Raw genomic sequence first — 21,602 nt, forward strand, 5'->3', positions numbered from 1 at the left:
GTAGCATCTGGTATTCATTTTCAGCTCTCATTTATTGATGGGGAAGCTGAGATATAGACTTTACGCCATTTTCCCTGTTAGCAACAAAAACTGAGCTAGGTGAATATTAATACAGTTTTCCTTTTCATAAACAGAAATCAACATACTAGAAAGCCAGTCTTAAATCCAGTACAAAAAGTTGATTTAGGTAGTAAAGGGAACCATAGCACTATGCAATACAGCAATGTTTATGGATTAATGATTCAAACTTGGATATTCATATCCAAACTAATAGCATCAGGTTCTGAGACTTAAGCTCAGTCTAGAAAAAGGTGTGTGTGTGTGTGTGTGTGTGTATGTTATAACAGCATTAGCTTCTGTTGCATTGGTACATCATGGATCTAGAGCCATGTCTCAAGGTCAGGATGGGGTGTGTGTGATCCACACCTCTAATTACTTCTCTCCCATACTGCCATCTGGGAAAGTCCTGCTTTGTCCTATTTTGTATGCCATGGAGGCATAGCCATGGTTCTCTGGAGAACTCTCCAGAAGGCCAAAAGCACAAATCTGTTCCTCGGGGTTATGTTGGACTCTGAAGACTGGACTTTTGTTAATAGGCACTGATTATTCACTTATAATTTGCACTATCTCCAGCCATTCCTATAAGAAAGCAGTAGCAGGTAAAAGACTGGAAAGGAAAGGCAATTCAGAAGAGCAGAGAGATCATTCTAGTTGAGTAATTTACTTCCAGATTATTGAGGGCACTTAAAGAAGCAATCCAACCCAGCTTTGGTTTTATATCCAAACCAATTTTTAAAATAAAATTTGAAGTACTTTTTGAGAGTTCCTTAAAATTAAAAGTTCCAGATTTAGGAAACCATAGGGAAGCTAGGCAGCTTTCAATTAAGAAAATTCCTACTCAGTGGAGTTGTGTTGTGAACAAAGTTAAAAACTCATGCATTCCACTTTTGGAAAGGACTTGTATTCATTTAGAAATTAGTTCTGAGATTGAAAGCAAGCTGCTACAGCCTTGATTGGAACAGAACATTCAGACCAATAGACTTAAAGAAGGGCAGAATCCAAGGTGCATCAGGAAAGATGCCTGGCTCACATCCTTGTCTGCCTCTTTTATTGATTATTTCCTTCTGCTAAATTCTGACCTACACCCACCCCCTTCCTGGGAAGCTCTAAGTCCTCATCTGCACTCAGACTGGCTTTTTCCAGGCAGGCCACTTTATGAATGCAAATACAAGACCTCCTGCAGCTAACGCCCTCTGTGCTACATAATAATATTCTAATATGGCCAATCCATTATGATTAGGGTTTTTGAATCTAAATAGTTGAAGGACAAAAGCTTTATGTGGTTATCTGATTCTTCTGATGCCATTTTTTTTTTTTTCTTAAAAAGCTCCAGTTCAGTGAAATGGTCTTCCATCCCTGTTCTCATGGATGAAGAGGCTTATCCATCCATCTCATTCACTCAGCACTCATTGAGTGAACTTAAGCCATAGCTAGAAGGGCATTTGGCCTCCCTGTAATTAAATTAAGTAAATAACAAAGATCTGAGTTACCTAAAGTCTGCAGCATGTTACAAAGAAACCATACGGCTGTTTTCTGTTTAAACATATGACTATCTCAAGTATGACAAATTTAAATTCATTTTAAATCCAAACCAGGTAGTACCAAAATAGTCTAGTGATTTTCATTTTAGCTGATATTAGACCAAAGTCCTAAGCTGATTAATAGGAAACAGCAGTGGGCTGGGAGTGGGTGCCTGGCAAATGGCCCAACTTTGAAAAGTTGAGCCTGTGGTAGTCCTGGTGGAGATGCCTATGCTTGAGACAGAATAAAACGTGTCCAGTGTGTACAGATTTAAAAACAAAATCTTAGCCAGATTCCAGAAGAATCTATGGAAAGTTACTTAAACTAACTGAAGCAAAAGAAAATTTACTGGAAGGGACATAAAATGTTTCCTAGAAGCACAGGACCAGAAATATACTTGAGCCACATAAAAGATTTTAACCATAAAATATCAGAAATTGAGTTACTCTTTATGTCTTTTCATAAGCTCACATGGTCACCCATTTCAGCTTATAGATCTATGCCTCTCTCTCCTTGTCAGCTCTCCACTCCTCTCCCGCTACCTCAAATGTTCCCTGTTTCTCCACAAGTGTGGTAGAGACTCACCACATCAGCCCTGGCTCTATACAGACTAATTCGAGAGATAATCCAGTGCCAGAGAACCTAGGGAATCCTTTGTATCCAGTGGCCTCAGGCTCAGCAACATGCAGGCACCTGTTGGGTGGGCAGGGTGTGGCTCGCAAAAATAACTCCAAGATTAGAGCCTTTTGTATTCAGATGGGCATGCCATGTTTCATGTCCACATACGCAAATGCCAGTCTGGTTGGCCAGGCTGAATGAAGCTAGATAGGAATAACTTCTGAATACTCATGATGAGACCTTTTGGCAACCAAGGCTGGGTCTCATTTGCTCTATTAGCTCATCATGCTTTCTTCTCAGCTCAGTGAAGGTAAGAGCTGGGCACCTGCAGAAGCTTCTTCTCTCTTCCCGTGTCAATACCTCTGAAAAAAAAAAAATAGGTCAGTCATCCAAGCTAGTAAGTGTCCTTGCCCTGCCCAGACTGGAAAATGCTAGCACCTGAAACCTACAGTCAATGGATGGAGAAAGAGACCAAGTCCCAGGAGAACTGAATGTCATTGTCCATGGTGTCAGTAAATGTTTGCTCAAGGGGGAGAATTCCTCTTTCTATAGCCCATATTCTCTATATCAGCACAATGGGGAGAGGAAACCCATCCCACCAAGCAAGTGAGTGTAAGAAAGAAAAAGGAAACAGATGCCAAAACATTCTTAATTCTGAAACAACATGTTCTATTTCTCCTGCAGTCATTGATGGGCCCACACAGATCCTGGTTCGAGATGTCTCTGACACTGTGGCCTTTGTGGAGTGGACCCCACCTCGAGCTAAAGTTGACTTCATTCTTTTGAAATATGGCTTAGTGGGTGGGGAAGGCGGGAAGACTACCTTCCGGCTGCAGCCTCCCCTAAGCCAGTACTCAGTGCAAGCACTTAGACCTGGCTCCCGCTACGAGGTCTCTGTCAGCGCAGTCCGGGGAACCAATGAAAGTGACTCCACAAGCACCCAATTTACAACAGGTGAGACTGGGGTGGGAGGCAACATGATGATGTTATCATGCCAGCAGGCATTACAGAAAAATGAAATGATGCATGATAAGCAACCCTGTTCATGCAGAGGCTACAAGAAGCAAGTTAGGATTCTGGCGGTGGATGCTATTGCTAGTCCAGCATTAAGAAAAAAGAGTACCCCCAAGCTGGGTGCACATCCCAGCTCTGCTAGTCTTCAGAAACTGTGAATCAGAGACTCATAGAATTGTTAAGCTTATCGCAAAGGCATTTGAATATCCATATTGTTGGCCTAAATGGAGAATCTGTGAAAGTTCAAAGAAGGTGTCTGTTTCTTAAGGCATATTATTGCCAAATATACTGGAAACTGTAGCAGTTCTCTAAGCCTGAAGTGACTTCATTACCATGAAGACACCTTGTGAAAAGCCCAACCTGCATAGTTATCAGCAAACCTTCCAACTGAGGTTCCTGAGTCACTCTGCCATTTATAACCTCTAGCAACAAGACTAATTGGTAGGAGACAAGCCATAGACATAGCCACGGATGGGAAACTGAGTTAAGCCATAATACTTTTTTTTTGGGGGGGGGGCTTGTAGTGATGCCCACAAGAGAGCTTCCTCAAACTTAACAATAGACAGAAAAGCCAGGTCTCAGGGTAACTCACTTCCTGACTCAGAGCCCAGCAGCCTGACCAGCCAGTGGGTCCCACTCAAAGGTCAGGTTTCCTGACTGGGTTAGCAAGGACCTGTGCTCAGGTTAGAGATACTGAGTTCCTGTGTTCTGATAATAATCAAGAATGTCGGTCTTGACCTCTCTTCCTTGGGGAGGTTGCATGTCAAGGAACGTTTCTGCCAACTCCAAGTTGTCCCAAGGATCAAAGGAAACTAACTGTTAACACCTAGAAGACCTCAGAATCATTGACTTCTGGAAAAAAAAAAAAAACCCACTAATCTACTTGCCCTATCTTGGATTGTAGCTTGAGAGTCTGCTACAAAATGGAGTGAGTCAAGGATTCTAAGAACATGCAGTAACTATCACACCTTATCTCCCTAGGTGTTGAATTATCAATGAACAAAAGTAAGATATATACACCCCCAATATATGTCCCCAATTATAGCAGATGGCATAGTGTTACAGGTAGACAGATACAAGAATAGAGTGGATACAAGAACAGAGTGGTAGGGAAAGATGTGAACTAGACTGCCCATGGGTAAGTTCTAGACTACTTAGGTTAGGATTCAGACTGTGAAGGAACAGGGAGAGATTGAACTCCTATGATAGACTGTCACATGAAAGAAGGACGTGAACTATCAGTGCCCATGCTTTGCTGTACATCTCACCACTTCAGTAAGCACATTTTCCCCAGCCAAAGAGTGCATCCTTAGAGTCCTACATGATGGGCTCCTCCATAGAAGTAAGCAAGCATAGATTCTGGTGAACTTTCCTTTAGTATGGACTCTGGTAAGCTTCAGGAGGTAGGCTAGAGTCTGATGGATACTCTACTTTTTTTGCCTGGGGTAAACCAATGGGCTGTTTCAGTAAACACATCTTGAGATCCCCAACGTCTGAATTTTCTTCTTAGACAATATAATCAACACCCTGTTCCCCAGTCCCCAACCTATCTCCTCCTGAGAAAAACCTGAAATGTGTGATGGGGAGGAGAGTCAGCCAGAGAAGAACATTTTCTGTGACATTAAATAAGGGAGAGACAGCTGGGACTCCCCCACCCATCCCACCTTCCTCCAAACTCTTGATAACCCCCAATTAGTATTTGAGCCTCCTAGTTCCCTTGGCAACGATTTTGGTAACTTCAGGAATAAATGGCAATTCTCATGGGGAAGAAAAAGAAGAAAGAAAATATGTAGGCAAAAATATTTATGTAAGAGCATGAGGAAGGACGGTCCTGCAATATCCACTAATGATATGAAAATTCATGGTCAACTTCCAGTGAACATTGATGTGCGCGCCCACACCTCACAGTCTATTTAACTTGCTCAGACTGGTGGTGTTTGTGCTGGGCCACCTATGTTCTGCATTCTTTTAATTTCAAGATAGTTTATATTTGAACGTGGTTTCTTTGTGCTCTGCTCTGATAAGGAATCTGAAGAGGCAAAAGAGAAGGGGCCTCTCAAACAAGCATGATGAAAAGTGAATTCTTGATGTTCAGGTCGGCAAGATGGAGCAATGTTGGCTGGTGGCCCAGGAAAATTCCAATCAAGACAATTACATCCTGCCTCTTCAGAGAGAGCTCCCTCTGCGCTTCAGTTCATTGTAGCAGGGATCTCAGCTTCAGGTTGCTTGGTGGATTGGCTGCTTCTCCATGCAGCCTTCAGTCCAGCCCATGCCTCAGACCCTTGCCTGATCTCTTGGCTCCTAGATGGGAGGGAGAAGTAGGGGTGGGAAGCGACAAACAGCTTTGCAGGCAGATTCTCCAAGTCCAGACTTGGCAGATGCCAGTTGAATGATGAAAGGGTATGCAGACCCTCACGGTAGGGCCCTCAGCCATTTCAGAATTCCGCTTAAATTCAAATTAAGCAAAGTGTTTTTCCAGGTGATGGCTTCGACACTAGGAGCGCACTAATTGCACAGGCAATTAAAACTGAGATTTGCTTCCTGCATGGTGAGTAGGATGTTAGTCTGGGTCTTAGATCTGCCCTGAAAACAAAAACCCTGGTGGAAGTACACAGAGGCCAGTAATTAGAAGGAAGCAAGACGAGGAAACCTAGAGTCCCTTCCCACCCACTTAAGCAGCCTTGTGGAGACTGAGGGGACAGATTCCCTTACCATGGCAGACTCCATGCTGGGCAGAGTCCTCAGCTCTACCAGTGCCTTTTATCTGAATGATCCACACCCATGCTTAGTGTTTCTATGGATTGAAAGTTGCTAAAGCACTGACCCCTCTGTATGTTTGAATGTGACCTTATTTGGAAATAGGGTCCTTGCTGATGGGCCAATTGAGGTCATTGGGATTGACTGTAATTCAACAACTGTGTCCTTATCAAATAGGAAACCAGGACAGAGAGACATATGCACACAAGAGAATGCCATATCAAAATGAAGGCAGAAATGGGTCAGAGGATATCCACGATGGTGAGAAAATCACAAGATGCTGAGGGGCATGCCACAAACTCCCTACTCCCAGCTCTCAGATGGAAATCACCCTGCCAGTACCTGCATTTCAAGATTCTAGACATTGCTTTCCTATTCAGATCGCAGCTTGGGCTGCTATGTGTGGCAGCTTCAGATAACAAATACACACATCCCACCCAGAGTTTCATTCCTCTCCCTCCTCACTAGTGACTCCATTCTGGGATTCTCCAACAAGTTATTTCAAAATGCAACCTGGAAGCTTATGGTGTCTCAGCAAAGACACTGGTTGTGGACAACAGAGAGACTTCCCGCGTTTGCAAGGCTGGCTGCCTTGTCACAGCTGTACTGTCTCCTGCACCACCTCACTCCAGGCAATCTCAAAGCCCACATTTATTTAACAAGTCATTTCTGAAGGCTTTGAGGGAACAAACAAGATTGAGAAGTGGATGACACATGTTTGGTGACTTACCATGTACCGATCGAACATCTTGTGGGGCCACAAACATTGCTCTAGGCAGAGGCTATAAACAGATAAGAACCCATTTCACATGAAAGGCATCCTAGTGGGAAGAAGTGGTGGCAATGGGAAAAGAAACATAAAAGATCATTTCAATCACCAGTTCTGAGACAGGGAGTAAAATGGGTAAGACAGTAGGAGAACTCCAATGGATTAGGTCCACCCTGCTGAGGAAATGGCATTCTAACTAAGAGCTGTATGACTTGAGTCACACAAGAGCTAGAGAACATTCCAGGCAAACATGGCAGCTGGTTCAAAGATCCTGGAGTACAAATTGATGTGTCCAAAGAATAAAAAAGAGTAGGAATGTTTAAAAAAGGTCTGCTCACTCAGTGCCCAGTTAGACCCCTACTGTTGAAATTAAGGAGCTAATTAGCATGGAGCAATGGAACATTTTAAACAGAAAAAAAAAAACTGGTCTAACTACTATTATCGAGACTGGGCAGGCTAGTACTACAGTTCAGACCCAAGGCCCTCCATAAAAGCTTCATTAGCCATCTGTCTCAGCTGACATGTTTCAAAGACCTGTGACCTGCTCAATCCCCTTCTACATAGATGTCCTCCAGCTATTCCTTCTAGACCCAAAGAGAGTATTGCTTTCGATCTCAACCCAGTTCTGAGACTCGCTGGCCAAGCCCTCATTCTAGCAATGAACTTTTATAATTACTGAGATTGGAAACACCAATTCCTTTCTGATAAAACACTGTCCTCTTCCTCCAGAGTACAGAGCCAAAGGCCATTAAACTGCACTCTCTGCCCACAGAAAATGTATTTTAGAGATTTCCTCTTTTTATAAGTATAGGCATAGGTTCCCATCTTAACCTTGATTAACTGTCTCCACCTCTGCAATGGTTAATACCCATCAACTTGACAGAGTTGAGAACCACCTAGGAGACACTTCTGGGCATGTGTATAAAGGAGTTTCTAGACTGGGCTAACTGGGTAGGATACATTGCTCAGGCTGGTGTTCTGGATGCAACAGAAGGGGAAAACAAGCTTAGTATCTGAGTCCAGCCTTTACCTTTTATACTTCCTGGTTGTGGTTGGATACAAGTGACCAGCAGTCTCATGCTCTGTACCCTGGAACTGTGAGCCACAGCAACCCACCCTTACTTAAGTTGCTTTCATCAGCTCCAACAAAGAGAAAAGTTAAATCTGGTCAGTTCAGGCCACAGACTCTTTATCAGTTCTTTATTCCTGCATGAGATCTACCTCACACGTGTCTACCCCCATGCTCCTCTGTATATCCAACTCCCAGAGAAATAACATACAACACATCAAGAATAACAGTATGATGACACACATTAAATGAAGACCAATGTCTTGGAAAAATAACCTGCAAAGACATCTATCTGCTCAAGACCCCCACCCCCAACTCCAGTTTACAATAGAAAACAAACCCCAGTTTACAATAGAAACCTCCGCTTTCAGATGGATTCAGTATTTCCACAGGGACAAATGGGGTGGGCTACTTGCCTGGTGGTGGCAGATTGACATAATCTACTTAGTACAAGCAACAACCACTCCAGTGTTAAACTCAAGTCCCCAGGACTGGAACTGTCTTGGGCATTTTAAGTGACAGATTTTTAAGACAAACCTATGTAACACTTCAAGCTGTAGTGAGTCTATGGATATGGTCAGGCCTGGGGGGCAGAAGCAGCTCCTACAGATTATGAGAGGAAATGCCATTAGTCATGGGGAACTCTTGAAAACCCAAAAGACTCATGTTGGTGCCATACTGTTGGATTCAGTAAGCTTGTCAGAGATAACAAGAAGCCATCCATCCAGGCTTGGACACATACTTTTGTACCCCATGCCATGCTATGCACTTCATATGCATCATCTAATCTGTATAACTTGTGTTTTTTTCCCTTTTCTAGGAGATAGTTATTCAGTCCTAAGAGCTTGAAAGATTTGTCTGTGGTCCTATTACTGTAGGTGTCAGAACTGGTTCACACTGAGACCTGACTTCAAAGCTCACACTCTTCCCACTCTATCATACCCATTATCCACATTGTAGATTCTCAACTTACATGCCCTGCAGTTCTGAGCAAGTAAACCCATTGGAAGGTATCTCAAAATCAGCCATCTCTGTTTTATTCAGGGATCACATCTGGCCTTCCTCTCCTTCCTCTATTCCATTTTAACCACTTGGGATCATCTCTTGTTTTCAGGTAGTGGATTATCTTTTGCCATGCTTCAAGTTTCTAGAATGCTACTTGAATTCTCAGATGGTATGGAGTAAACATAGAATGCATTGAAGTCTAACTCCAAATCATGTGACCTACCCAAAGACTTGTCAAAGCAGAACCAAAAGGAAAAGCAACATCTCAGACTTCATTCACATATGAGGCAGAGGTTCGAAGGTGTTGACGCTCACCTCAAAGATCGTTAGAGCTCAAGAAATGCCATCAATGTATGGAATTACATGTGATAGTGATGCTATTTGTTTATTTTTAGAGATTGATGCTCCCAAAAATTTGCGAGTGGGTTCTCGCACAGCAACTAGCCTTGACCTTGAGTGGGATAACAGCGAGGCAGAGGCCCAGGAGTACAAAGTTGTGTACAGCACCCTAGCGGGTGAGCAGTACCATGAAGTAATGGTCCCCAAGGGCATTGGTCCAACTACCAGGACTACCCTCACAGGTGAGTAGGACATGTCTCTTAGAATGTGGTTGGATTTGTATACTCACAACTCTCTCCTCAACATACTTAAATCACATCTACTTCACCAACAGTTCCTACTGATTTAACATGTTAAGTATCTACCAAATATATCCCCAACTTTAGAGTATACTGCTATCGATCATTCTAAACTTTGGTCATCTCTTGTTTTAACCATGACAATAATACCCCACAGTATTATCTCACTCCAAGCTATTCTTTATCCCAGCAACATTGAATAATTTTTCAAAGTACATTTTTTTATTATACCATTACATTATGTGTACATTTGAGGCATCTAGCATTGCCTTCAGGATGAACAGTCCATGAGACTGGCATGCTTTTCTCTATTTACCCCCAGGCCCCCTGCTCTTGATACCCTGATGGTATCTGTGCTCCTAACCCATAGGTCTGCTTCCTTCATTTCCTCAAACACATTGGGTCTCCTACCCTAGGGCATTCTCATTGCTTAGCTCATGCCAGAATGTCTTTCAGCACCAGAATTTACATGTTACTTGATGAGGAGCAAGGTTAAAGTTACCAACACTCAAACAGTCACTTCTCTGCACCATTCTGATACATGTTGGCAGCATTATTTGACTTTGACCCTACACTAAAGCTCCATAAAAGTCAGTCCACATTTGTTTTGTTCATTGTTGAATCCATGGTTTAGCACAATGTCTACCATATACTGGATCCTGTATCAATACTTTTTTGATAAATGAATGACTAAGTGAATGAATGAAACTGTAAAAACTTAAAAGTGATTTTATGTCCTATGAAGAGTTTGAGCTATGGTAGAGGAAAGTAAGAAACCACTGAGAGATTGTATGTATTTATGCATCTACTTACTTGTTTTCTGAGACAGGTTGTTACTGTCTGGTCTATTCTAGTCTCCAACTCATAATCTTGCCTCGGCCTCTTGAGTGATAAATTATTTAAGTGAACAGCATTATGCTGGGTAAGGGATTTTAAGCAAGGTATGAGTAGGTATGCACAGACAGGGGTTGGGACTGAGACAGACTAGTAGGAATCTGTTGGTGATGTTGGAGAAGAAATGGTAATGGTGGTGTATGGAATGAGGCAGTAGCCTAGGTCAACACAATGCATGGCTGAGGTTGGGGAGCTGGGGACAGACTTTGGAGGAAATGGGACTCAGTCATGGCTCCTCCTGATCCCACAGCACACCCATGCAAGAAAATATACCTCCTGGACCTCACCAAAAGGTGGGTGCTTGAAGTATGCTATGTGGCTTTCACATGCCAGATGAACTGTACAAAATGCTTCTGGGCCAGGAGCTGCCTGTGAGCCCACAGACTTTATTAACTTAAGTCTTTGCTTGCAAAAGCATTTGTTGTCTTACTAGTCCAGGGATACTCAGCAAGGGTGAGAACAGTAAACAAAAGCAGTGTGATCAAAGCTGTATTCTTCCTGAACTGAAATCCCAGACTTGCTTGCCAAATGAAGTAGATATTAAAGAACACCTTTTCCAAACAGATACACAGCCGGAAACACAACAAGGATATGGGAAATATTCTGATAAAGCAGGTTAACAGGAGGGAATTAGGCATGAAAGAGGGCCTGGCTGAGACCTGGTGACATACTTTTACTTATTTATTTAAATCCCTTAGGCAAAAAAATTTAATGATAAGGGAGGAAGCAGCACATCTCTGCTTACAGATACAGGCTGATTTGGCAAGTAACAGCTTTACAAAAATGATGGCTAGTTGTTTGAGTAGAAGCTACCCTGTAAAATCATAGAGAACCAACCACAGCCTAGTTGTTATTCCACACTATTGGGAGGGAAAAAAGAGAGACGACTTTGTGTTCATTGATACCAGTCTTATACCACATATTTGCAGCTATGAGCATTCCCATTATATGGATGTGAAAACCGAGGCTCAGAGACTCTGGAAGCTTGTACAAGTTCACTTGAGCAAGGGACATGGTGACTCAGAGCAGCTTCTGAATCCCAGTGTGGAGACTTCCCTTCCCTGACTACTACTGCCACTACAGAAGTAAAATGTAAAAGAAGGGTCCAAATTTAAGTGCTGCAGACCCATAGGGTCATGGGAGATTTATTACTGAGTAATGGGTTCAAATAGGTTGATTATTTTGTGTTTGAGTAGTGCTTATATATTGAACACATGTATGTATTCTGTAATTGTCCTAGGTAGTTTACTGCTGGGAGATTTATAAGTGCAAACTATTGCATGATTTAAGGAAGGATTATTGCCATAGAAGAAAACCAAATACAGTACACGTGCCTATACTGAGATCAGTTCTACAGATTGGTGTTCTCTTCCTAAAGTATCTGGGGGAAGAAAGGCCCAGAAGGAGAGAAGGAGGGAGGGGAAATGATTGGTCCCAGTTTTAACCAACTATGTTCTCACTCACTGCCCTACTTGGACCCTGAATAGGAATTTCTCAGTTTCTATGCCCTGTGTGGGCCTCCAGAAAGCTTTTATTTGACTGGGACCCAGACTCATCACTTTCCATATGCTGGGGTCAGCTGACCCTTTCCAAGCCACTACCTTGTTCATTTGTGAGTGACACCACTCACCTCACAGAGCTATCAAAAGAATCATACATTTTATTATTTAAAAAGAGTAAAAACAAATATAACAAAATAAATAAGATAAAAAACTATCATACTAGAGTTGGACAAGACAAACAGAAAGAAAAGAGCCCAAGAGAAGGTACAAGAGACACACTCATTTGCATATTCAGGAATCCCACCCAAAAAAAATGAAAACCGCCCACTAAACTGAAAACTGTAGTACATACACAGAGACCTGGTGCAGACAAGTGCAGGCCCAGCACATGCTGCTTCAGTCTCTGTGAGTTCATATGAGCTTTGATCATGTTGGTTAAGAAGGCCTTGTTTTCCATCCCCTCTGGCTCTCACAGAGAATCATACATTTAATGAGTTTGAGGTAGTTCTGCTAACAGTGGGACTGTAAGTAGATGGTAGTGGGAGAGAAAGGGGTTGCCAAGATCCAATAGCTGATTTAGGATGACCTGTTTTCATCAGCATGGTGCCCTAAATGGATATGGGCACCCGCAACAGAGGAGTTACCACCGAGGAGATGTTAGAGGCTTCTACTGCCCAACCCACTGAGTCATGGTCTATATGTCACAGCCTCAGGAAGCTTGTTGACACACGAACACACATACAGGAAGAAATAAAGAACTCTTTTAGGGCATGGCTTTTGATGTCACCCTACTCAGATTTGAGGTATACAGCTTCGCTACCATGCATCTTTGACTAGGTTTTGTATATTTCTCATGCTTCAGTTTACTGATGTCTACCATAGAGCTGTCAAGGGGATTAAGTAAAACCACGTATGCTATTGTGTAAGTGCTGAATCTGGAACCTGGAACACACTGACTGACATTAGCCATTGGATTTTCACTGTTTGCCTCTCTACAAAGTGCAGCCCTAGACCCTATTGCAGCCTGGTCTTTCTACTGTACACCTTCAGACCTCCTTTATTCTCAAAGGTGATTGCTGCCATAGGAGGCAGTGGTACCTGTGTTTGCTCTTCTTGTCAGAAGCCTTTGTGTCTGAGGCCCCCATTGACCCTTTTGCTGTAAGACCCAGGACCTTCTTGGCCTGGAGGGTGCTAAGTTATTTAAAGGGCCTATAGCAAGTACACAGCTATGTTCATTACAGCACAGAACCTAGGCCCAGGTCTAGAATCCCAGACATTTCCTCATTACTCCTTGTAAGGCAATGCCTGGAGAATTCCCTCTGGGGCACAAATTTGTTTCTGAACAGCAGACTATGTATCTGTAATGACTTTTTGCTTTTCCTTGCTTGGGTAGCTTCTGAATCTTAAATGCTAAGTCATTTCTTTTAGGCTCAGCCTCTGAGTCTCTATGGTGTCTGCTTGGTCAATGTTTTATGCCCAAAGTCTCCACAGAGTCCCAAAGTCTCGCAGATTTACAAGCTCATCAAGGCTCCTCCAAGTTAGAACCTGGCACTATGTAAAGACTGACAGCACAAGTCTGTTCTCTGACACTGAGCCATGTATAGTAGACTCCTGGTGGAGGGAGGAAGGAAAAAAGATTCTGGGTTCTTGGTTGGATGAGGTCAAAAGAATGTCTTCCTACCAGAGACCAATGGTAAATAAGTCGTCGTCATCATCACCATTATCACCATGTCCTCTGATCGTTGTGTCTGAGGAAACTCCTCTGCTATGTTCCCAGAAAGGGCAGAAACGCATTTTCAGTACGAACGAGTAGGCTCTTGGCACCTGTGCATCCTCCCAACCCTCTCTTTTCCCCCTGGACACTGTGACCAGGAGATGAAGTGAAAGGAGCTGATCTCCATGGTTCCTCATGAGCACTTCCTAGCCAGCCTGCTGCTACACTCTACTAGTATTTCCATCTTTGATCAGCAAGCTGACAATCAGAACATCAATCAGTGAAGGAAACTTAGGACCATAAGTTGTAGAAAAAGTTAGAGCCACCCCACCACATAAAAGCATGTCTACTCACATATACTTAAATGCCTACACATGTTCAGGAAAGTGCATATAACCATACATTCACACTCACATTCAGCAGTACTCATACATGCAAATATGCGTACATATACAATCATATTTTCATACTTTCACATGAAGTAACATTCACTCATATACACACATACAAACTTGCATTCTTTTACACAAATACACTAAGTTACACACTAACATGTTTATACATACCATTGTCACACTATATGCACTCACATATTTTCATATACACAAATATGTAGGCCCATACACACACTCATACTGCATACGCACATATCTACACAAATGCTCACACACTTACATTTATACACATGCAAGCACACACACATACAGCAAGTATCTGTAAGCATGCCCCATCAATATGACTAGCCTTCTTCACTGCTTCTTATTGGTGGGGAACATTGGATAGGGCCCACCTACTAAACCCATCACTTTTTCCTGGGGACCCAGATGGAAAAGCTAGCTCTACAGGATATATGTACAGATACACTATTCACAGGGAGATTTCCAATGAAGGAATTTGAGTCATCAAAGGGAGGACAGCTGCCAAATCAACAATGACCAAGGCATTTATGTCTGCTCCACCCTGTCTGTACTCCTCTGCTGTGTTAGTGCAAACACCATCATCAGAGCTAGTCCTTGGGCTCTTCTGACTGGAAGAGGTATGGGTTAAGGGTCTAGGGGCCTGGACAATACTAAGTTCAGACTCCTTTGGACAAGGTCATAGTGACCCCAAGTGGCCACTTTGGTAAGGCACCCTTTAAAAAATGTGGCCTGTCAGGGAACAAGAAGGTATGGAATAAGCTGCAGAGACAGGAGCACATGCCCCCTCATAGAACTGAAGAACCAGGTCTCTTACATGTGCAAGAATTCCAGGGCAAGATAAGCCAGGAGACAAGAGATCAGACTGCACGCTTCTTGGGTGCCCACAACAGGGAACACTTATTTATAGCAAAGAACCCGAAATAGGGTATTCCTAGAAGACAGGGGTGATGAGCCATGCTCCCCATTAATCTCACTAGCAACAAGAAAGTTCCATCTGAGAGAATGTTGTTTAATATTACTTTCTTTTTAAATGTAGTTTTAAAGGCAAGATGGAGTTACTGCCTCTTTTAGAGCTTTAACCTCACCCATCAGCAGAATGATACCCTTGAATGGCTGACTCATTGGAGAAGCCGCCCAAAAGTACCTTCTTATCCAAGATTGGAGGGCAGGGGCATGGAGCTTGGCTTTCCATCTAGTTACTCTAGCTAAAAAGCAGAACGCTGCCCATGAGGTATGAGTTCAGGCTATCTTAGAAGGCCTCTGTCTCTAGGCCCCTCTTCATCTATAACAACTCTGCCTCAAAATTCCACTACCAAGGATTTTTGCTGTGCTGGGACATGACATCTGGTCTTCTTTTCAGAAGTAATCTTGTCAGATATGACTTGACAGATGCTGTCAAAGTTAAGAAAATGACTGCAAGCTCCTTATGGAAAAGGGTCATGATTTGTCCTTCTCTGTGAAAACAACCGGTCAACTAGGACTAACGAAATCCTTATTCCAAGTTTGGTGGCCTTGAGTTTCATAGGCTTGTGGGAAAGAGACTTGGGGACTTAGAGATGGATAAGGTCCTTAGTGACTCATGCCCACTTGAATCCAATCAAGCCTACAGATGCCAGGTGACTTTTTTGCTGGAAAGAGACAGCTCCTTAGGCCTCCTTCACCATCCCCATTGTTCTCCACTAGTCATCGCAAGCATAGGTTTCCTGAGCAGGGGAAAGTGAATTATTCTGCCTTCATCACGGCCATCCTTGCAGTGCAGCTGAGAACAGTGGCTCATGCCCACTGCCTTCCAGGCCTCAGTAACCCACTGGCACTTGCCAGGCCCTAATCTGACCACAGGAAGATTCCACTTCCTTTACCACTACCTTTCTTTGTCTTAACTGGATTCCAAGGCCCTGCCCAAGACCCTTCTCTGGCTGCCACACCCAAACTGAGTCCCTTCTCTGAAGCCACACTTAGTTAACAGCACACAGAATTGTCATCAAGGACTCTCAGATTCCAGTTTGTTCACATCAGTCCCCAAAGGCAACTTGTATGACAATTAGAGAAAGATACAAGTTTTAAATCTTGCATTGTCCTGTACTAGGCTTTGCAGTCATGGGATGAACATCTCTGAGCCCATAATTGTTCATGAGCCAAGTTGCATGGGAGTTAACAAGGGCATACCTGGGTCTCTATAAAAGGTACAGTTGGACTGTCTTCTTCACCATCTGACACTCAAAGCCTTGTTTTAACCTCATCTTTCTTCTTATCCTTTCTTCTTCTTCCAGCTCAGTGTTGGGCATAGCATAGGTACTCAATAAGTAATTAATTTACTTTTCCAGTACAGATGCTTTTTCACCCTCAAAAGGACAAGGTGATATCTTATCAGCTCACTTCATATCCACAGCCCTACGTCTGACACAAAGGGGATCCTCAGTAATACTTGCAGGCTGGATGAGCTGTGTGCTTTAGGGATTCACAGAAGAATGGGCATGTAGCAAAAGAGTTTATGGAAGTGTCAACTCTCAAGCTGAACAAAGGAAGTTCTATAAGGGATGGAGAATTGTGATGTCCTATGGGAAGAATTGTCTGAGCTTTTGTTAAGAAAGGGAACAGAGCCATTTATATGCCCTCACTCGTAAGAGTTGGATGGAAAAATAAAGGAAGCCTTGATGGAGAGCAACGGGGTCTTTAAAGTGAAAAAAAAATCCCTCAGAGTGAGTTCTCTGTGTGCTGAGAGGGAAGTGTACCAGATTATGCCTCAGATACACATTTTCTTCTCCAGCAGAACTGTTCTTTACCTGCTGGCAAAGAGCAACATTTCACTTGCAGTGCAGGAAGAAAGCTGCTCAAAATCAAAGGGAAGCAGCAGGCATAGACCTGGAAGAGAGTCCCGCTTTCCTGTCCCCTAGACAGAAAGCCTGGAAGAGTGCTTTAACATCTGCTGTTTTCTGGGAGAAGGCAATTTTGCTGTAAATTATTGAACATTTCATTTAAGCTTCATAAATAAGAAACTGGGATGAAAACATTACATGCTAGATATGTTTGACAACATATAATTTCTGTCTTACTCTCTTGATCTATCACCCTTTGCCTACGTTAAAAAATTTCTACTTCATCATAGACAATTGAAGGTCTTGATCGGTTGCCTGAGAAAAGCAGTTTGTGCCCCAAAGATAACCTTAGTTCTCCAAGTAGGAGTATTCTGAGGATAGTGAACTGTACTGACAGCAATGAAGATGTGTTTTAAATAGGTCTGTACGCATTGCAATCACCTGCTCAGTCTAGAGACAGGTACCAAGACCAGCCAGGGAGCACTCCTCACTAATAAATACTGTTACTCCATGAGCCATTTATTCATTATTTATCTCTTTGTTTATTTGTTCATTTGCATCAGAGTCAGGGGCCGAGTTTCAGCAAACAACAAAAAGTGGACCTAAAACCAACCTGTGCATTTATGAGCACTTTTTGATAATGATAAAACCACTTACATAAATAGGCTTATAAAAAGATCCTAACATACTTTTCTGTGCTGAGTAATGATAATATTGTTGACAATCATTATGGTCAAGGACCTGTACACAGAAAATTCACTGGCTCCTTATAATGACCCTCTGACATCCAAGCTTATTATTCCCATTCCTCAGAAACTGGAGCCTAAAATGCTAAGTAGTCAAAAGTTGTATGTGTGGAAAGTGGCCAGGCCTGAATATATAAATGCCCACCAGACTCCAAAGTCTGCTATACTTCAAATTTATTACATCTTCTTAGGTTAACAGTCTCAGGAAAGAACCAAGTAAGGGTTAGAGAAGGGACAAGCTGATTTGAGGTGGGAAAATGGTACCTAATTCTAATTCTGCCCAGAGAGGGCCCAACTGAATTCCTTCAAGGGAGACAAATGGGTAGGACACAGTAAAAGTCTGCTATAATCACACAGAGTGTGAACTGAACTAAAGCTAGAAACAGGGTGGAACCTTCTGACTTCCATGCAGCCTTTCTTTTTGTTAAAACAACCATTGTTTAAAGAAAGGCTATTCAACACATTCCCTATAGAAATCATTTGTGTTACCTTAGGACACTCAAAATACCCAAAGGATCAGATACAGCTAGGGTAAGGGAAATAGCCCTGGCCTTGAACTCTGAGACTAGAAGTCTGGGCAGCTTCCCAAACTGGTCACAGATTTCTTCCCATTGCCTCGATTTCTAGATTTTTATAAATCCAGTTTGAATGGTGTTGTCCTTAATATCCATGCCCACTCAGAACCTACAGAAATGACAGTATTTGGAGAAAGGGTCTGTGGCTATGTGATCAGTTTAAAACAGGTTCATCTTAAATTCTAATCCAGTGTCACTGGTGTCCTTTTAAGATTAGCAAACATTAAGAATGTCACAAGACTGAAGAAGTATAGATTGTAATGGTACAGTTGCAAGCCAAGGAAAGAAAGCTAAGCATTGCCACTAGAAGTCAGGAAGAGGCAAGACAGGATCTCTTAAAGCCTTTGGAGGGAGCATGGTCCCTTGTTCTCTGACATCAAAACTCCAAAACTGTGAGAGCATATGTTTCTGTTGCTTTAAGCCAACAGTTTGTAGTAGTTTATGGTAGCAGCCAAAGGTAATCAATAAGGATAGATAGTAGACTTCCCATTCACCTTCATGGGATTATGATGAAGGTCCAAGCACATTCATGCTTGAAAAAAAACAGTGTTGCACAAACACAAGAGTCTGGCAATCCACAGTGCTCAGGAACCCATAATAAGCCTTCTAGAAAGACTTAGCCCAACCCCTGGAGGCCCCCAGGGGTGGTAATTAGATTGCTACATTTTCTATAACCTAAGTCTTATAAGGATCCCCAAAGATATCTACATCCTAATCCCTACCATCTGTGACTATGTCACCTTCTATGGTAAAGAGACTTTACTTGTGCAATTAAGGATCTTTCAATGGGAGAGATTGTCCCGCACTATTCAGACAGGTCCAACTTACTGACCTCAGCCCCTGTAAGTTAGATTCATGGAAGACAGAGTCAAAGTAGATATGATAATGGAATGTAAGCTCAAAGAGAGAGAAAAGGGTTTGATAATGTTAAGCTTTGGGATTTGCAGGTAAATTAAGAAACAAGAGACAAGAAATTCATGCAGCTCCTAGAAGCTGAAAAAGCAAAGCAATGGGTCCTCTCTTGGGACCATCGGAGGGAATGTAACCTTGTTGAGCCATCTCAGACTCCAGGCCTCCTGCATTAAAGGATCATTAATTTGTATTATTGTGAGCTACTAAATCATGGTAATTTGTCACAGTCGCAATAGAAAACTATTACATCAATCAAACCAGTTGATCTGAAAATGAATGTAGAACAGTGGAGAGAAAAGCTCCAGAGAATTCCAGATGCTCCAGGAATCTGTCAGCAATCCTTTGAAATGAACTCCCAAAGGGTTTCCCATGAGGCTTACACCCTTTAATTTTGAATTCCCTTCAAACTCTCATAGTTCACAAGAAACCACTGTAACATGTTCCTGATCCATCCTGGACTGAGTGGCTGACCTTGCTGGGGCATTCACAAGTACTGGGCACATCTATGTTAAAAGCCGGATAGTCTCATGTTCAAAGGAAAAGTGTATACATTATGGCTTTCTAGAAATGACCCCAATATCCCTAGATGGTCTCAGGACCTATTTGTAAAATGTGTAATATAGTCCTCATTTACACAGTCAAGAAACTCATCCAAGACTCATGTCTACACTGTCCCTATTGATTACATTTTCTTCACACCTCACAATTTAAACAAGAGACCTTCACTGTATAGCCAACATATGAAACCCGTGTACACAGGAAAATGTTTTAAACCTGACCACTTTTCCCAAGGACAATAACAGGGCAGCCTCACTGCCATTCTGAGACCCATAACTAGCAGCCACTTGACACTGGCAAGTTCATCCTACTGACTTCATATGGATTTACCAAGTAGCAAAACTGGGATTTCTTAATGGGTAAAATTAGGAGTAAACTGAAGGTGGACTAAACATGAAATCTAAACAGGGATCTATGATCATTTTCTTCTTTCCTTTCAGCCTTCCTCATTACTTACCCCTGTGTGTTCATATATGTGTGCATGTTCGTGCGCACACACACACACACACACACACACAGAGAGAGAGAGAGAGAGAGAGAGAGAGAGAGAGAGAGAGAGAGAGAGCAGACTAATGCCTGTTTCTGCATCTATACACAGATCTGGTACCAGGCACAGAATATGGAGTTGGAATATCTGCGGTCATGAACTCAAAACAAAGCATTCCCGCTACCATGAATGCCAGGACTGGTAAGTAGGAGAATGGTGAAGATTCCTATTGCTGTGGATCCAACAGTTTCCCTTACAAAACTTTGGGAAATTTCGAAGTCACTCCAGTAGGCTTAAATATAAGTATTTCAGGCTGGGCAGAGCTAGGGGTTTGGACCAATCCCTACTATCCCCAAGGTTCAGTCTAGCATAAATAAACTTGCTAGAGGAGCATACTGATAAGAGTCTCCAGAAGCCTTCAGGCCTGTACACCTGTGATTAGGACAACCCAAAATAATCCCCGAATCTGGGAAGGGAAGAGAGAAAATGTAATTACTGTGAACACCTTTCATATGTGGTGCTGGCTCCTCGTCATCCCGTTTGGCTTACCAATGGAGGGTGAGTGAAAACAAGTATAGAGCACTTGGAAATCAGCAACTAGATCTATCCTAGAGGTGAATTGCCCATCTGTTTGCACGTCACTGGCCATCTTGCTGCTTAACAAAATGTGAGAAGACACGCTAGGGCTCATGGTCAGCAGGTCTACTGACAGCCTTGGAGATACACAGGGTAGTCCAATAACCAGTATGAAATAGGTTAATTGCCAAATGAGGTGGTACATGCCTGCAATCTTATACTTGTGAGGCTGAGGCAAGAGGATAAGTTGTTCACAGTCATCCTCTGACATATAATGAGTTTAAGACCTATCTTTTCTACATAAGACCCTGAATGAATGAATGAATGAATGAATCAACAAACAAATAAATAAAACTTATCTTAATCCACAGAACTTGACAGTCCTCGAGACCTTATGGTAACAGCCTCCTCAGAGACCTCTATCTCTCTCATCTGGACTAAGGCCAGTGGTCCTATTGATCACTACCGAATTACTTTTACCCCATCTTCTGGGATCTCCTCAGAAGTCACTGTGCCTAGGGACAGGACTTCATATACGCTGACAGATCTAGAACCTGGAGCTGAGTACATCATTTCCATCACTGCAGAGAGGGGTCGGCAGCAGAGCCTGGAGTCCACTGTGGATGCCTTCACAGGTACCAGGGAGCAGACATCTCAGTGAGGTTCAGGAATAAATAGATCTTAATGTGAGAAGGTCATTCAGATGCCCCAGTCTTCTGAAGGAGAAAACTAAAAGAGATGGGTGGGGGGGAAGAGAGGAAAAACCAATATATACATGAAAAGGAAATATTTGGTGGTAAAGGGAAGGGGTGAGCGAGGACACCACACATCTGAAATTTTATGTCTGACTTTTTATGGCCTAGACACAGTAGCTGATTTGTCCATCTTTCCCTTCCTTTATCAAATAGGTAGGAATGCTAAAGCTCTATGTCTTATTTTTTCCAAGTTAGAA

General features: G+C 42.6%; 1 protein-coding gene across 1 annotated transcript in view; it reads left to right on the forward strand.

Annotated features, from left to right (window-relative positions):
- Window positions 1–21,602, forward strand: part of Tnr (tenascin R) — a 78,312-nt gene that overhangs the window by 15,207 nt on the left and 41,503 nt on the right. Inside the window, exons 6-9 of the mRNA XM_051186064.1 lie at window positions 2,884–3,153; window positions 9,209–9,394; window positions 20,186–20,275; window positions 21,022–21,285. Coding sequence (XP_051042021.1) covers window positions 2,884–3,153; window positions 9,209–9,394; window positions 20,186–20,275; window positions 21,022–21,285 — 810 coding nt within the window. The remainder of the gene's footprint in view (window positions 1–2,883; window positions 3,154–9,208; window positions 9,395–20,185; window positions 20,276–21,021; window positions 21,286–21,602) is intronic.

The sequence above is a fragment of the Phodopus roborovskii genome, unplaced genomic scaffold, assembly GCF_943737965.1.
Source record: "Phodopus roborovskii unplaced genomic scaffold, PHOROB, whole genome shotgun sequence".
In the NCBI taxonomy this organism is placed as follows: domain Eukaryota; kingdom Metazoa; phylum Chordata; class Mammalia; order Rodentia; family Cricetidae; genus Phodopus; species Phodopus roborovskii.